Raw genomic sequence first — 17736 nt, forward strand, 5'->3', positions numbered from 1 at the left:
CTATAAATCCTAGCCCTTACTAATAAGGGGAATTTGACAAAATAATCTGTCCAAATACAAAATACTTTTCACAACTTTGGCTATTAACATTCAAATGTGCTAATACTATGCCCACTTCTCCTATATTAATCCTCAAATATAAGCAAATCTTACTTCCCTATATTAAGGATTATTTATAGCAAAATCTAACTTTAGGCCCATTGATATTTTAAACCGTCCTCCCAATGACCCAGAGACTGGAAATAAAAAGACTGCTAATAAAATCACAAAAATAATTCCAAAGCCCAAGCAGAAATAATTTTTAGATAATTTTCTGATATAATAAATTTCTACTCCCACTGAACATTCCCCCCATTTAACTCCCCATTATTCCTTAACTTTTAAATATATATTTTACTCTTAGCTGGTCCCATTCATGAAAAGGGGTGGAAGGGGCAAGACAGAGGCATAATTTTATTAAGAAATGACCATGTGCTCAGCAAATATTCATGCTCATAACAGGAGAAGCTAATTATGGCCACCTGTTACCTCACTTATTCTTGACAACTGCACTTTTATTATGCCCATTTGTCAGCCAAGAAAGCAAAATATAATTTGCCTACAGGCACCGAGATTCCAGTGACTGAATTCATGATCATGATTTGTGAGATGTCCTGGGAATTTATTTCTAAACCAATAAGGCCACAATGTTAGCAAAGCCTGATCCAGGTGAAACAGAGAGACTACTTCCCTTATACTGCAAAGAAAAACTTGCATTGCTTTAAGAGGCAAAACAATCCATTATGAATAATGACTAGGTTGCCACAAGATAGAGATAGGCAATTTAGGAAACTTCCAACTCTTCCTCAGCAAGATTTTCAGAAAAACTTCATTATTCTATTTGAAATTATTTGTTAGAAAATCATCTAAAAGGGGCACCTGGCGGCTCGGTCAGAAGAGTGTGCCCCTCAATTTCAGAGTCGTGAGTTTGAGCCCCATGTTGGGTGTAGAGATTACTTGAATAAAAACTTAAAAAATATGATACATGTATACTGTAGTAAGCAAAACTCTAAGGTAGCCCCCCAAGACTGCCAGCCCCTGATATACATGCACACGTTCTCTCAGTTATTCAATCAAACAGTAATTTAGGTACTGCTGTAAAAGAATTTTGTAGATGTAATTAAAGTCCCAAAGATAGTACTATTTATGGGAGAATTAAAATAGAGATAATCAGATGAGTCTGACCTAATCAACAAGCCCTTCAAAAGCAGAAAGTGTTCTCTGGCCAGTCACAGAAGTCAGAGACTAGGAGTATGAGGATTCAACAAACCCTTGCTGGCTGGTGGATGGATAGGTATGTGGCGAAGAACACAGGTGCTCTCTAGGAGGCCTGAGACTTGGCTGACAGCCAGCCAGACAGCTTCTGACCTCATTCTTACAGCCAAGAAAACCTGCATTCTGTCAAGTCTGAATAAGCGTGGAAGCTATTTTCCCTAGAACCTCAGGATTAGAATACAATTTAGCCAAAACTTTAAATTTACCTGATATCCTGAGCAGAAGTCAGCAACACTGCCTCGATTTCTGACCTACAGAACTGTGAGCTAATAAACGTGTGCTGTTTTAAGCCACTAAATTTGTGGTAATTTGTTATGCAGCAATAGAAAGCTAATACACATGTTCAAGTACAAATATAAAAACATATTCCAATATTCCAAGGCCATGCAGAAATAATTTCTGAACTCTTTTGCCTTTTTAAGAATACCTACATTTCATCCCTGAAATATTAGAGAAATAAAAATCAGAACTGAGAACGTTTGCATTAACATTAATTTAATCAAGCAGTGGGGGCCTTATTACATGCATTAACTCATTTAATCCTCTGAGCCTACGATGTAGACATTATCATCCCCATCTTATAGAGAAGTTAAAGTATCTTTCCAATCTCTGACTTCCCCTTCTTTGATTAGCCACAGAAAATTCTGCTTTTAAAGTGCTCATGTGGATTAGGTGATACCTACCCTGGTAATTGCCCTATCTTAAAATAGGATATCCTGAAGCCAGACAGAAATGAAAAATGATTAAGTTGAAATTCTGATGAGGAGCAAGGTATTGACAAGGTTTCGAGGTACTTCCCCACAACAAGGAGAAAAGAAATACCATCTTAATCAAATGATCAAAGTGAACATTATCAGTTATAAAGTAAAATGAAATCCTGTAACACCTGATAGGATGCAATGAGAACAAAGCATCATTTCTGTGATATTCCTGTCAGATGCATAACCTGAATCTGACCATAAGCAAACATCAGACAAATCCAAATTAAAGGTGATTCCACAAAACAACTGGCCTGTAATCTTCAAAGGTCACAAGATCATGAAAGTCGAAGACTGAACAACTACTCTAAATGGAAGTTCAAGAAACATAGCAACTAAATGCAGTATGTGATTCTGAACTGGATTCTTTTGCTCTCAAGTACATTACTGTGACAACTGGCAAATCCTGAATAGGGCCTGAGGATCAGGCTGGAGCGATGAGTCCATTTTCTCATTTTGATGGTTGTACTGTAGTTATGTGGGAGAATGCCATTCTAAGATACTAAATACTAAAGATACAAATACTAAAGTATTTGGGGTCATGGGGCAACAGGTCACAATCTCAGATGATTTGGGAAAAAAGAGAAAAAGTTCTTTTTATTGTACCTGCAATTTTTTGTAAATTAGAAATTGCTTCCAAAATTTTTTTTTAAAGATTTTATTTATTTATTTGACAGAGAGAGAGCAAGAGAGAGCACAAGCAGAGGGAGAGGCAGAGTAAGAGGGAGAAGCAGGCTCCCTGCTGAGCAGGGAGCTGGATGTGGGGCTCAATCCCAGGACCTTGAGATTATGACCTGAGTCGAAAGCAGACACTTAACCAACTAAGCCACTCAGGTGCCCCATAATTGCTTCCAAAAATTTTTAAATAAATTTTAAAACTATCCAATACTTTCATTATCTTGTAAATACTATATCTAATAAAATGATGAGAGCAAACTATTAACATGTCAGTACCAATGGAACGTTGTTGTGATACAAAAAGAATTCTTAATTATTCAAGGCCAAAAATAAAGGTGCCCTATAAAGGCCCAACTGGGAAAGCTAGCTAAATACTGCTTCTTGCTTACCCCATGTCTAAAGATGACTACGGGACTACTCAAAATACGCCACAGCTTCATTTAATATGGATGAATATCTCAAAATGTTGAGCAAACGTAGACAGATAAAAAAGAATGCATACTGTATGTTTCCATTTAGATAAAGTTCAAAAACAGGCAAAACTAACCTTTAATGTTAGAAGCAAAGATAGTGATTATCTCTGAGGAGGGAAGAAGAGGTAGAAATCGGGAGGAAGCATGAAGTGGGCTCCTTAGATGTTGGTAATTTTCTACTTTTTTACCTGGATTATATTTACACATGTGTTTTCATTTTGTGATAATTCACTATGGTACATATGTATGGTTTCTGTGCTTTTCTTTCTTTTTTTTTTTTTAAGTAGACTCCACACCCACCGTGGAGCCCAATGTGGAGCCTAAACTCATGACTCTGAGATCAAGACCTGAGCTGAGATCAAAAGTCTGACACTTAACCAACTGAGCCACCCAGGGACCCCTTGTGCTTTTCTATATGTATGCTACACTTTACTCAAAAAGTCAAGAAAAAATAAAAGAAAAATAAACCTAACTAGGTTATTTCTCCTAATTAAAGACTCTGCTTCCCCCTTAAGCACCTCTCACCAAAAAATAGCTCTTCTCTATGTGGAAAAGACATCCTCATTCATACATCAATCAATATAAAGACATAAAAGAACGGTGAAGGACACCCACTCACCCAGCCATCTGTCAAACCAAACCTGGCCATGAGCGGAATGACAGCTGTTCTGCCAGATCATTCTTCAAACTTCATATTCTTTAATATATGACTTTAACATATAATGCAAACCTACAGCAGTTTTAGTTAGCAGTCTCCATACCCAAGTCATGGTTTATGTTCTTGGAGATAGTAAGATTACAATGTATTTTTAAGTCCATGAACGTCTGATCAGCAGAGGGAGGAAGAGAACTAAAATTAATTGATCCTCTTCAGCTATCAGGCATTTTACACGTGCTCCCCCCCCTTCTTTTTACCTCACAAAACTCCTCTGACGCAGATATTATACCTACTTAACAGAAGAGAAAATTCAAGTTCAAAAAGTTTAGGTAACTTGCCAAGAACATACTGCTGGTAAATGACACAACTTGTGTTTCTTCATCTATAAAATGAAAATTCATAATAATGCCTTCCTTCACAGGGTTGTTGTTAAGAATTGAGTCAATATTGGCAAAAGGCTTAGAACACTGGCCAGCACACACAAAGTACTTAATAAAACTGGCTATTGTTTAAGAGGTAGTTGTGGTATAGTGCTTATGAACATATGCTCTGGAGCCAGACCCCAGGATTCTTTATTTGCAAAATTTTATAATCTAATTCATTTTAGTTCTCAGGGAGTATTTTTCCCTAGCATACAATCACATCGTAAAAATAAAGCAAAAATAACTGATATGTATAGAAACACATTGGTGTGTACTGTCTTTTGAGTCAACTGAGAGCTAGGGGACAGATCTGCAAGCATTTCAGAACTGTGACAATCTCTTCCTCATCAAAAAATAAAGTTTGAAAAATACATGAAAGAATTTGAGATTTGAGAGTGTCATGACTGCTTGAAGTAGAAATTACATTGGGCTGGTCAGCTGCATGTGAGACAGGTGAGTTATGTGCAAGGCAGAAGACTCTGTACCCTGAGCAGCTTCTCTGTGCCAGCTCCCTTCACTGTCCTGCGACCTAGAACCCACCTCCTCCCACGCTCCAAACACCCATGGGACAATCTACCTAGCCCCTGCTCAAAAATAAGATCAAAACTTCTATTCCCTAGGGAGTTCTGGGTCCTGGCTACATAAAAACCAGCTGTATTATTTCATTAAAATAATTCACAAAAAGTAAATGATCCCCCCAGAAATTATTTGTACTTTAAAAGGAGAGTATTTATTTAAATAACTTAGTGTTATCAGTAATATCACCTAACATATTTTATAAGCACTTTAGTAGAGAGCATTTTTTATCCTCATAAAAATCATCTGAGTTATGTTTTCTTGGTTGCCCCCCCCCACTTCAGAAATGAGGAAACTGAAGTACGTAAAATTACATACATATGTATGTATGTACCATAGCTGGTAAGTGGCAGACCTAAGGTATTTGAATATTAAGTCCTCTGCTCATTCTACCATGTACACTTTGATTATCTGGCACCCGCTTCCTAGTCACTATGTCACTGGTCACCACAGGCACATGGCCAAACAACAACAAAAACTTGGCATCAGAAATTTGGAATTGGGGCGCCTGGGTGGCTCAGTTGGTTAAGCAACTGCCTTCGGCTCAGGTCATGATCCTGGAGTCCCGGGATCGAGTCCCGCATCGGGCTCCCTGCTCGGCAGGGAGTCTGCTTCTCCCTCTGACCCTCCTCCCTCTCATGCTTTCTGTCTCTCATTCTCTCTCTCTCAAATAAATAAATAAAATCTTTAAAAAAAAAAAAAAAAAAAAGAAATTTGGAATTGCACTCTAAAAGATTACTAAGCTCCGCCTAAGCAATTAATTTTTCTGAGTAATTTCTAAGAAAATTGTGATATTTAAGAAGAAAAAAGTTTAAAATACAATAAATTTAACGTGTAACAGATTTGTTTTAAAAGGGCCATGCAAACATCTTTAGAAAATGAACCATTCTGTGTTTGGCATTCATAAATGAATATAAAAATAACTTCTTCAATTGACCCTTTTAAAAATTATAATTACTATTTTTTAAGAATATCATAGTCAAGATAAAACAAACCTAAATGGATATTCTAAGTAGTACTTCACTTTCTCCTATCTCGTGCTACCTACAGACCTAGCCTCCAAAAAAATAGTACTTAAAGAAATAATTTGTAAAGCAAACTTAAAAGTGCACACATAGAAAAGATGCCTAAAAAGAATCCTTTGCAGGTGATTTATTAAACTTTCAATAACTATGCCATTTACAAACTTTGAAACAAATAATAGTATCCACTTGAAGGAAAATGTATCTTTATTATCCTATGTTCCACATAGGGAGGAAAATAAGAACACTGCTATTTTTTTCCTGTGCTTACTGATCATATCTTATATATATATTAGTATTACTAGTAGTAGTAAAAGCTTAAACCACACTTCAAGCTTCAAGTTTATGAACATGATGTAACAATAACAACAAAACTATAAGCTCATCCCTAAACAATTTTTCAGGAAAACCTAAAGGACTAAAAAAGGACTATAAAAAATATAGGACTATATAAAATAGCATATTTAAACATATATTTTCTTTTACACTTTATCTAGAAATAGTTCCCTAAACATTTATTTATTCTTACACTTCATGATCTACTTTGAAATGGCTGTAGGCACAGATTCCCACAGGATTCAAGGACATCAGTGCTAAGTTGTGGGAACTGCAGGTTACTTCCCAGGCAAGATGGTAGAGGAGTGTTTCCCCCTGACTCCATCTCATGCAGGGACCGTGTACTGACCCCTCTCCTCTCTGTAAGCCCCTCTGTTGTCATTTCCTTTGGGCACCAGGGATCCAAGACATTCAATTCCTATAGAGATGTTAGTGATGAGCTTGAACTAGAACAGCTTGCTCCCTACTGTTCTAGTTCTAGTTTTTTCCCTACTCAGAAGATACTTGATATCTACATCTAAATCAGAAGAAGCCTAAAATCTAAAACTTAGAAGAACATCCTAAATGTGAACCCAATTTTAAATGGTCGCCTTCTTCTACATTCTGTCTCAAACACCCATTCAAACACATACTGAATCCCTCTAAGTGACTTTTCAGAGCAAAGAAAAGAGTAAAACAAAGAAAATATGCTAAAATCTATAGAATGTGTTCCTTTTAAAGTAACCGTTTTCCAGGGGCACCTGGATGGCTCAGTCAGTTAAGCATCTGCCTTCAGCTCAGGTCATGATCCCGGGGTCCTGGGATCATGCCCCACATCAGGTTCCCTGCTCAGCAGGGAGTCTGCTTCTCCCTCTGCCCCTCCCCCTGCTCGTGTTCTCTCTCTAATAAATGAATAAAATCTTAAAAAAAAAAAAAGTAACTGTTTTCCATCCTTAGGTATATTACTACTTTCTCTTACATGTAGATAAAATCTTAGTATGAATGGAAGGTTTCTAAAAGGGAAACCAGATATTCTTGCCTCCTCCCCTTCACATCCAATTAAAAAGTAGAAAGATCAAAGAAAAATTAAAGTAAATATGATTACTTTACAAATTACCTGTGAAATATAAATAGCTTTACTACTCTTTTAAATAATGTTTTAAGTAATTATTTATATAAACATCAAAAGTAATCCGTTATATAAAGATAATTAATTCAAGGTCAATGGCTCATGAAAGACCTGTAATCAAGGCTTCTGACTACCCTTAAATTCATCTAGATGCCAGACCACTATTGCTACATACATAAAACGTGAAAGAAATGTTACAAAAAATTAAGACATAAAATTACTTATTAAGCTTTTACACCTATTTCTCTTCATTTTTATTTTAATGAAGTTTTACATTTTCTGCAATTAAAAGAGAAAGAAGGAAACAAAAAACACTCCTAAGGAAGAGTGAGAAGACATTAACTAAAGATGAATGAAGGTTTTCTGATCAGATTGAAGTTTGTACTAAGGAACAGACTTCCACCTACTTATGTTAGCCTCAAAAGGCCATATCCAAATTTCTAGAATAAATTTTCAGCTTCTAGCCTACCTCACACCATTTCTACATGGAAAAATATTAAAAGATATACTTTCTTTTTTTAAGTAAAAAGCTCACTCACCAGATGTCTGAGCTCTTTCAAATCTCGGCAGACAGTGTAGAAAACTCCAAGAAGAATATTAATGTAGGCAGCATAGAAATCAGCCGAATACTCTGGAGGATGATCATGTGACAGGATCTTTTGAAGGTTCCCTGTTCAAAGGACACACATGAACTTAAGGATTAAGCCAGCACCCCACAAGTTATATCTTCTAGCATTTTATAACAAGGGTATAAAACAATAAATATATAGGCCCAGCAATTATTAAGGAATACGAAAACTATTACAAGACTAGAAATGTAACACAACTTTTGAAACTGAGGCAAAAGAACTATGAATCTAATGTTCTAAAAACATTATTAAAAATTGCTTAAGACAGGGATGCCTGGGTGGCTCAGTCGTTAAGTGTCTGCCTTCGGCTCAGGTCATGATCCCAGGGTCCTGGGATCGAGTCCCACATCGGGCTCCTTGCTCAGCAGGGAACCTGCTTCTTCCTCTGCCTGCCACTCCCCCTGCTTGTACTCTCTCTCTCTCTAGCAAATCAATAAATAAAATCTTAAAAAAAAAAAAATTGCTTAAGACAAATATTAAACAATGACATCTAAAGAAAATCTCAAGAACCTCTGCAGGCAAAATGTGTATCAAGGGTGAAAAATAATATACATTCTATTTATTTGTCTGCCTAATAAGTAAATCAACTAGAAAAAACAAGCAGGAGTACTACACAAACGACCGACCACCAAACTGGAAAATGCTCTTCATTTTTTGAAAAATAAAAAGAATTCATAATTTTTTATGAAAATCATCATCTTTACTTGGTCATTCCCCCTTTTATAAATCATATTTTCTTCCTAAAGCTTTGGTATCTTTACTATATTTCTCTTCTTTCTTAAACTCTTTATATAATATCACACGTTAAGAATCCTAAACTTTATTTTATCCTGCTGGAAATATCATATTGTAGAAGCACAGTTAAAATTAAAAGAGAAACAACCACCCATTACTCAAAAATTGCCCATGTACAGTACATGAAATCAATTAGTCATTCATTCCTTATTGCAATTCCCTCTGACTCCCTGGTGCAATGGTCTCTTTAGACTCCTCAGTTAGTTCTTTGTCTAGTTCCACAGGTTCAGGATTTTTGCAATAGTTAAGTAAAAAGTCTCATAGGATGTTCTGATCAAGTCAATTTCCTTTTGTCTAAGGTTCCCTTTAAGAGATGAGCATTTCTTTTTTAAAGATTTTATTTATTTATTTGACAGACACAGCGAGAGAGGGAACACAAACAGGGGGAGTGGGAGAGGGAGAAGCAGGTTTCCTGCAGAACAGGGAGCCCGAAGTGGGGCTCGATCCCAGGACCCTGGGATCATGATCTGAGCCGAAGGCAGACGCTTAACGACTGAGCCACCCAGGCGCCCCAAGAGGTGAGTATTTTTACCATGGACACTATGCCATTTACCATCAGCCCTTGACTCTACCACTCTCTTGTTCCTCACAATCAGATATAGGTGCAAGATCGAACAATATATACAGCCTATCACTGGATATATATTAAGAAAAACTTACATATAGTTATATATCAAGGGGCTCTTTTAGATAGGGCTGCTGACTGAAAAAAACAAAACATAGCACATTTCAAAGCCCAGCCACATGCTTGGAATATTATCCTGAACGGATTCTCTATGAGAGACTGTTACTAGATCTGCATTTTTTATATCACAACCACTGAAAAAAAATACACAAAGTCCAAAACTTGACTTTGGTGTCCATGTATTTTTACATTCTAATAGGACATTTTAAATTTAATGTTACTAAGCTTTTTAAAACTATGAATGGGAAAATATTGGATACACTGAAAGTTTCTAAAAGGTGCCTTAAAACTGAGGAGATATAGAAGGAATGGATGGTCAGACAGATGAACATACACAGGTGAAAAAGATGGTCTAACAAATGGATGGATGCAGAAATCTGGAAAACAGGTCTCCAGATCAGAGGGCGCTCCTAAGCTCCTCCTGAACATCTCTATCTAGATACCCCTTATTGGTGACTCTCGATGCCACACATGAAAGTTGATTATATGTTACCACTGGCCCAATCCTGATGAAAGTGTTGTAAGAGTTAGAGATCTCACTGTGTTGTTATAAAAATAAAGCAGCTACTTAGTTAGACTACAGGTAAAACTGCAGAGTATAACTCCACATTACAGAAGCTCTGTCTGGGACTATTCAAACGTATGGAAAAATCCCATCTCTAACAGAAAGTCAAAAAATAGTACACTAACAGGTAGTAAATAAAGGGAAGAAGAAGCCATCTGACTGGTCTCCTGTTGTCTTAAAATTTCACTATCAAACTATAGTTTAAAACATAAAGAACAACCATTTCTAACTTGATGAGGAACTTCAGCTTCTAGTCATGAAAAAGTAAGAGGCTCCAGAAATACTCTCCGGCAACAAACTGAAATCTGGACAAAATATAAAAAACACTATTTTCAGACATCAAACAACAGGCAATAAAGCACTATGATACCTGAGAAAAAGGAAACAAATAAGCCATCAGCCAGGCTTTCTAACAAGAGGTAATTTTAGAACTGTGGTACAGGAAAGTTCCAAAAGGAGCCATTAATTCCAAAGAGAAGACAAAGATCAGAGTAGATGGAGCTATCTAAGGCTGCTAGAACGTGCAGGGTAGAGTACAAGAGAGAAAGAGCTATGGAAAGAAAGAGCTACAGAAATCTACATAGGGGTTCGTCTTGAGTCTTGTCTGAATACCAATCTGTATATGCACGGACTAAAACCCTACAGGCCAAGCAAGAACAACTTCTGGGGTTAAACAATTAATGGAGAGTTGTCAGTCAAACAATTATCAGAGCTCACAAAGAACTGTAAATCATTCATACTGTCACCAGTCACAATGAAGAAACTATATATGTATGGCATTCAGCAGAGATCCCAGAAGGGCTATGTCTTAGAAGTAGAGCTAAAATTACCCCTGGAATAAAGGCCACTCCAGAGCATGTCTCCAAACAAGCTTTAAAAAAGCCCTAAAAGATATATCTTCAAGAAATTTAAGTGCTCCTAGAAAAATGTCCAACATACAAAAAAACACAATATCTATTATTGAATCAAAAATTACTAAGTACACAAAGCAGCATAACAAATACCCATAATAGATAAAAATTAGTCAACAGAAACAAACCCAAAATGGAAGAGGCCATGGAATCAATAGACAAGGACATTAAAACAACTATTATAAACATACTCATAAGCTCAAAAATACAAAGGAAAACAAAAGCATAGTAAGATCTGTAAGGAAAAATTTCACTGGATGAAATTAACTGCAGATTAGACACTTGTAGAAAAAAAAAAAAGTGAGTGAACTTAAAGACATAGAGAAAAAACACTATCCCTCATAAAACACAGAGAAGAAAGATTTAAAATTTAAATAAGTAAACAGATTCAATGAGACAATATCAAATGATCTAACATACATGTAATGCAGTCCCAGGAAAAGGCAAGGTCAGGGGACACAGGGAACAAAGATAAAATATTTGACGAAATAAGGGCTGAAAATTTTCCAAAGTCACCGAAACTATACAATTCATACATCCAAGAAGCTCAAGCAAGATAAACAATAAAAGATTTTTTTATTTCTTTCAAGTCTGAATAATAATTTAATATGGGGTTTATAATAGGGGCACCTGGGTGGCTCAGTCAGTTAGGTGTCCAACTCTTCATGTCGGCTCAGGTCATGATCTCAGGGTTGTGAGTTCAAGCCCTAAGTTGGGCTCCATGCTCAGCACATAGTCTGCTTGAGATTCTCTCCCTCCCGCTCCCTTTGTCCCTCCCTCCGCTCACGCTGTCTCTCAAATAAATAAAATCTTTTTTAAAAATATGCAGTTTATAATAAATGTGGCTCAGTCTGTTAAGCATCTGCCTTCAGCTCAGGTCATGATCCCAGGGTCCTGGGATCGAACCCCACCTCAGGCTCCCTGCTCAGAGGGAAGCCTGTTTCTCCCTCTGTCTGCCACGCCCCCTGTTTGTGCGCTCTCTTGACTCTCTGACAAATAAATAAAATCTTAAAAAAAAGAAAATATAATAAATGTAGAAATAAAACACAGGATAAAACCAGCACAATGGTTGTGATATGGGAAACTATAAGTCACTGAGATTTTCAGATTGTTTATTGGAGCAAAACTTATCCTGAATGACACAATAACTAAACCAAACCAAAAAGCTGATGAAGTGCATTATAATCCACCGGGGGGGGGGGGGGGGGAAGCTTTACCAAAAGATGAGTAGTCTGCATGTGGTAGAGATCAGAAACAAGAATTCCAAACTGAGCTCCTAGTGATCACTGATGAGAGAGGGCATCCTGAACATCAAATACCATATTCTTACAGATGGTATGTGTATCAAGTTGACTGGATGACATTAGCCACTAAGATTATCCCTTTACTCTGGTTCCATGCTTACTCTAACTACAGTTTGGCTTATCAATTAATGTTTCCTTTTTTGAATGCCCTTCTATGTGATTACGGTGTTTTGCTTTTCAAAAAGATCTTGGTATGTAGAAGGCCCTGAATTAAATCATCAGATAAAACGTGGCTCCATTATTATATACTTTTCAAAAACCTAGTAGTCTATGTGCTGAAATTGGCAAGATCATTTTTATTATTTAAATGTCCCCAAGTTCTCTCCATATATGATGCTTTGTATCTTTTCTTTCTAAAATTTTAAACCAAATTCTATAATTATACCATACTTTAATACAACTTCACTAAGATGTAGAAAATCAGCTTTTAAAAAAACAATTTCTTTAAATGTATAGTTTTTCAGTACTTAAACCCTAAATGGGTCATGAATAAAATTAACTTCGAACAGTGATGACACAAGGTACAAAGAAATTTTTTTTAATGAAATCCTCTGATTCATTCCTTTTCTTCCTACCCTTTTCCCTTCTTCCTATTTTGCAATTTTCATGGAAGAGAAGCTACTGAAAATAAGGGCTCCCTTCATCTATTTTGGGTTCCTTTCTTCTATTTCAGTTAATTAGGTAAGGCAAGGTGTCATTTGATTGCTGTTCGGGTGTAAATAGGCAAAAATGTGTTTATCTTAACAATGAATGTTTACAGCTGATTAGTTCAGAGGGCTAGTGTCAATGAGGCTAAGGTCAAGGAATGCTATTTTTTCATAGCCTGCTAACCACTTTATGCTTCACAATTATAAACTTTGAGTCAGAAGCAGCATATTTGTATAGTGACAACACAATACTAATCTACAAAACTATCTGGCAACACAAAAGGCTACAGTGTTCTTCCAAAGACAAAAATAATCAAGATCTATGAAATTTAAGATTAAATACAAACCAAAAGGCAGTAAGAAACGCAAGGCCTAGTAGTTGGTACTATAAGAGGAACACTAATGAAAAATAAAATCAGATTTACAAAGTTAAAAGATACATTCCACACAGTACTTAACCCAAATAGATGGTAAATAAAGATTTCCATACAATTTAAATGTGCTTTGCCAACCTAGTCTGATTCTTACTTGTTTTTTTTTTTTTTAAATAACTGGCTGTTTTATTTTTTTATTTTATTTTATTTTTTAAAGATTTTATTTATTTATTTGACAGAGAGATAGCGAGAGAGGCAACACAAGCAGGAGGGAGTGGGAGAGGGAGAAGCAGGCCTCCCACGGAGCAGGGAGCCCGATGCGGGGCTCGATCCCAGGACCCTGGGATCATGACCTGAGCCGAAGGCAGACGCTTAACGACTGAGCCACCCAGGCGCCCCATGATTCTTATTTGTATGGGTGTTACCATCACAATATATAGATCTTACTATACTAAAAAATGTGAAAATACACCATTAGCACAAATATGTAAAGAATACTCATTCAAAAAATTTTAGTAACTATATAACTCCTCACAGTTCCAAAATAAAACCTCTGTAAGTGCAGATACATAACACTTTATTTGAGATTGGCAGCAAATCTGAACAGATTAAGACATCAAAGTATTTCACTTGAATATGCTAGCTTAATCTTTCAAACAACAAAAACTATTTTAGTGAATATCATTTGTCAAAATGAAGTTTTAAAATTTACCTATGCTATAATCAGGGAAATACAAGACAAATGGCTCAAAGCACCCAGTATTTGGACGAAACTTTTCCCAAACAATTTCACTGAGAAACAGAACAGTCACATTTCTGTCAGTCTGTAAAAGAAAGAGAAATAAAAGTAACTTTGCATTTAAAAATCTTAATCAGAGCAGCAATTCCATTTGAATTTTTCTTTCAAATAAACCCAGCAAAGTTACAACATATAACAAGTTATTTGCATATTAATAAGCCTTATTTATAAAACCTAATCAAGGAGCTCATCCACTTGCAAATTTTCATACATCATTACCTAGAATTTCCATAAAACTTTAAGGTTAACCAACATTTCAGTTACCCATGAATGCTAGGACAGTCACACAGCTTTTATTTTATAGAAATTAAGAAACACATTTGCTTAATAATGAAGACAAGATCCTTTTATGGGAATTTTCAAAGAAATCATTAGCTTTCAATCAGTAAACAAAAAATGTGCAACTTAACATCTCTCATCATTAAAATAGCTACAGAAACCCAGAAAGGAAATAAGAGTTAAAGAAAAATAGATATGTTGTACTTACAACCATATAATACCAGGAAACGTTAAGGGTTTTTTTTTAAGGCTATTTTCACACAAACTATTGAGCAAAACATGTTGAATATACATTAAAAACACTAAATACACACACAAAACACCAGTGTAAAGTGAACAGTCATCTTTTGAAGTATATTTGGAAAGTATTATCGGTATACCAAAATGAACACTTAAGTTTAACAAGCTCAACATGTACACTGTCCTACAGAGTGGCCACAAATACCCTATGATGCTGGTTAGAATTTATCTGTAGACACACCTCTGCATTTTCAACACCAATTTTAATTTTTCCCCATTTTTTTATTATTAACATATAATGTTTATTTGTTTCAGGGATAAGGTCTGTGATTCATCAGTCTTACACAATACACAGTGCTCACAACACATACCCATATTTTTTTTGACATCTCCCGAGGTGACAGAGCAGACATGGTAGCTGCTTTGTTCAGTAACTATTCTTAGGATCCAAACACATAAATTACACTATACTTTGGTGGTGATTTATTATTTACTGATTACTAACTTACATGTAATCTTATGTTCCAGTTTTCATTACTTAGAAAAACATTCTTTTGGCTAACAAAGATAGCTGAGTTTAATAAATTAATAAGTCCACAAAAATCTAGCTTCTTTATGAAAAACAGGAAAAGATTTTTACTTTCAAATGCTTTTTGTCTCCTTGAATTTATTTCTATAGGGATAAAAAAGTATGCTCTAAATACAATCTTGATTACATTGCATTGAGTGGTTTTGCTTTAAAAAAATGACCAGCTAAAAGCATTTGATAAAATCAGTTCAAAAATATAGAGGTCCAAAAAATAGAAGATATTTATCTATCTGAAAGAATTTTAAGTTGGTAATGTTCTCATCTCATCTCACCTTCAATATACAATGATATCTATCATAACTTAAACTTCATTTTACTCAGATAAATATTTAATATAAAAACCATGAAATGCTGGGGTGCCTGGGTGGTTCACCTGGTTAAGCATCTGACTTCGGCTCTGGCCATAATCTCAGCGTCCTGGGATGGAGCCCTGAGGCCTGCGTTGGGATCCCCACTCAGCAGGAAGTCTGCTTCTATCTCCCCCTTGGACCCTCCCCCTGCTCATGCACACAGGAGCACATGCTCTCTCTTGCTCTCAAATAAATAAATAAAATCTTAAAAAAAAAACAAAACAAACATGAAATGCCTTTACTAGATTTCTCCTAAATGAAATACATTTTTTTTTACATCAAGCATGTTTCCAGAAATGTCAAAACAATTCTCTTTTCTGCTAGAGTTGAAATTACTATTTCATTTCTTCAGTTTCCATAATTACAACTAAAAAAAAGTGAAAGGCCTAACTACTGTGAAGGGATGCATGATGACCATTACTAGGCATGAGGGGGAAAAATGAGGTAAGCTATAGTGGAATAGCAAGAGGACAGCAACAATGTCCTCTGGACACCAGACAGGGAATCCTAGAGCAATGAGGACAGTGGATGAAGGTATGCAAAAAACCCCACAAATGCAACGCAACAAAACAATAAAAGGAGGGATGCCTGGGTGGCTCAGTTGGTTAAGCGTCTGACTCTTGGTTCTGGCTCACGTCATGATCTCATGCGTCCTGAGATGGAGTCTGGCGTTGGGCTCCATGCTCAGCAGGGAGTCTGCTTCAAGATTCTCTCCCTTTGCCCCTCCCCCTACTCTAATGCAAGCATACACACCTGCTCTCTCTCTCTCTAAAATAAATGAATAAAACTAAAAAGAAAAAAACAAAAAAAGAAATGAAGGAGGAGGCATCTACTTAAAGAGGACGGGTTCCTGGTCTCAGTAGTAAAATGCCAAGAGTTAACCTAACTACAAAGGCTAGACTATATGAGGTAATTTCCAGGACGGCTACCAAGAGCTATACTGGTCTCTCCTCCTGTCCTCTCACAGCTCACCCCTGCCCAATACTATTACTAAAAGTGGATTTTAGGAATCGACCTTAGACACACAATGATTTCAACGGCACTTGGAAAGCCTCTCTGAACTTTTATTTCAGTAATATGTTCAGTAAATATTTAACTTTTCAAAGGTAGAAATGCTGCAAGCACTGTCTCTCCAAATATTAATTTTAATGATAATGTTACTTAATACTTAACTCAGACATAAAACTAGGTAAGTATAAACTATTTATGCTCAAAGTACTTACAGGATTATAAAACAAAAACAAAAATAAACCTGTAAGTTAAATACAAAATTATAAAATCAATAAAATTTAAATTAACAGTAATTGAATATGATGTTTTGATCAAACTAAATATTTGCTCACTTGTGATTATGGTACAAATAGGAAACAGCCACAGTTCTTGTGAGTTTAGCATTCCTATACCAATTGGTATTGGGGAACAATGAATTCTCTCACCAGTTGTCTTTTTCTTCTTATTATGTTATGTTAATCACCATACATTATATCATTAGTTATTGATGTAGTGTTCCATGATTCATTGTTTGCGTATAACACCCAGTGCTCCATTCAGTACGTGCCCTCTTTAATACCCATCACCAGGCTAACCCATCCCCCCAACCCCCCACCCTCTAGAACCCTCAGTTTGTTTCTCAGAGTCCATAGCCTCTCATGGTTCATCTCTCCCTCCGATTCCCCCCCTTCATTCTTCCCTTCCTGCTATCTTCTTCTTTTTTTTTTTTAAACATATAATGTATTATTTGTTTCAGAGGTACAGGTCTGTGATTCAACAGTCTTACACAATTCACAGCGCTCACCATAGCACATACCCTCCCCAATGTCTATCACCCAGCCACCCCATCCCTCCCACCCCCCACCACTCCAGCAACCCTCAGTTTGTTTCCTGAGATTAAGAATTCCTCATATCAGCGAAATAAGTCAAACAGAGAAAGACATGTATCATATGACCTCACTGATATGAGGAATTCTTAATCTCAGGAAATAAACTGAGGGTTGCTGGAGTGGGGGGTGGGGTGGGAGGGATGGGGTGACTGGATGATGGACACTGGGGAGGGTATGTGCTCTGGTAAGCGCTGTGAACTGTGCAAGACTGTTGAATCTCAGATCTGTACCTCTGAAACAAATAATGCAATATATGTTAAGAAAGAAAAAAAGAAGAAGAAGAATGTAGCAGGAGGGGAAGAATGAAGGGGGGGAAATCGGAGGGGGAGAAGAACCATGAGAGA

The 17736-nt window shown here is 36.3% G+C and overlaps 1 protein-coding gene across 3 annotated transcripts in view; it reads right to left on the reverse strand.

Moving 5' to 3' along the window:
• ORC5 (origin recognition complex subunit 5) overlaps window positions 1–17736 on the reverse strand; it is an 88533-nt gene that overhangs the window by 57303 nt on the left and 13494 nt on the right. For all 3 annotated transcript variants that reach the window (XM_032402328.1, XM_032402326.1, XM_032402329.1), the window contains exons 5-6: window positions 13968–14079; window positions 7885–8015 (exon numbers count right to left, since the gene is read on the reverse strand). In XM_032402328.1, the coding sequence (XP_032258219.1) occupies window positions 7885–8015; window positions 13968–14079 (243 nt within the window). The remainder of the gene's footprint in view (window positions 1–7884; window positions 8016–13967; window positions 14080–17736) is intronic.

Source organism: Phoca vitulina, unplaced genomic scaffold, assembly GCF_004348235.1.
Source record: "Phoca vitulina isolate PV1807 unplaced genomic scaffold, GSC_HSeal_1.0 scaffold4, whole genome shotgun sequence".
In the NCBI taxonomy this organism is placed as follows: domain Eukaryota; kingdom Metazoa; phylum Chordata; class Mammalia; order Carnivora; family Phocidae; genus Phoca; species Phoca vitulina.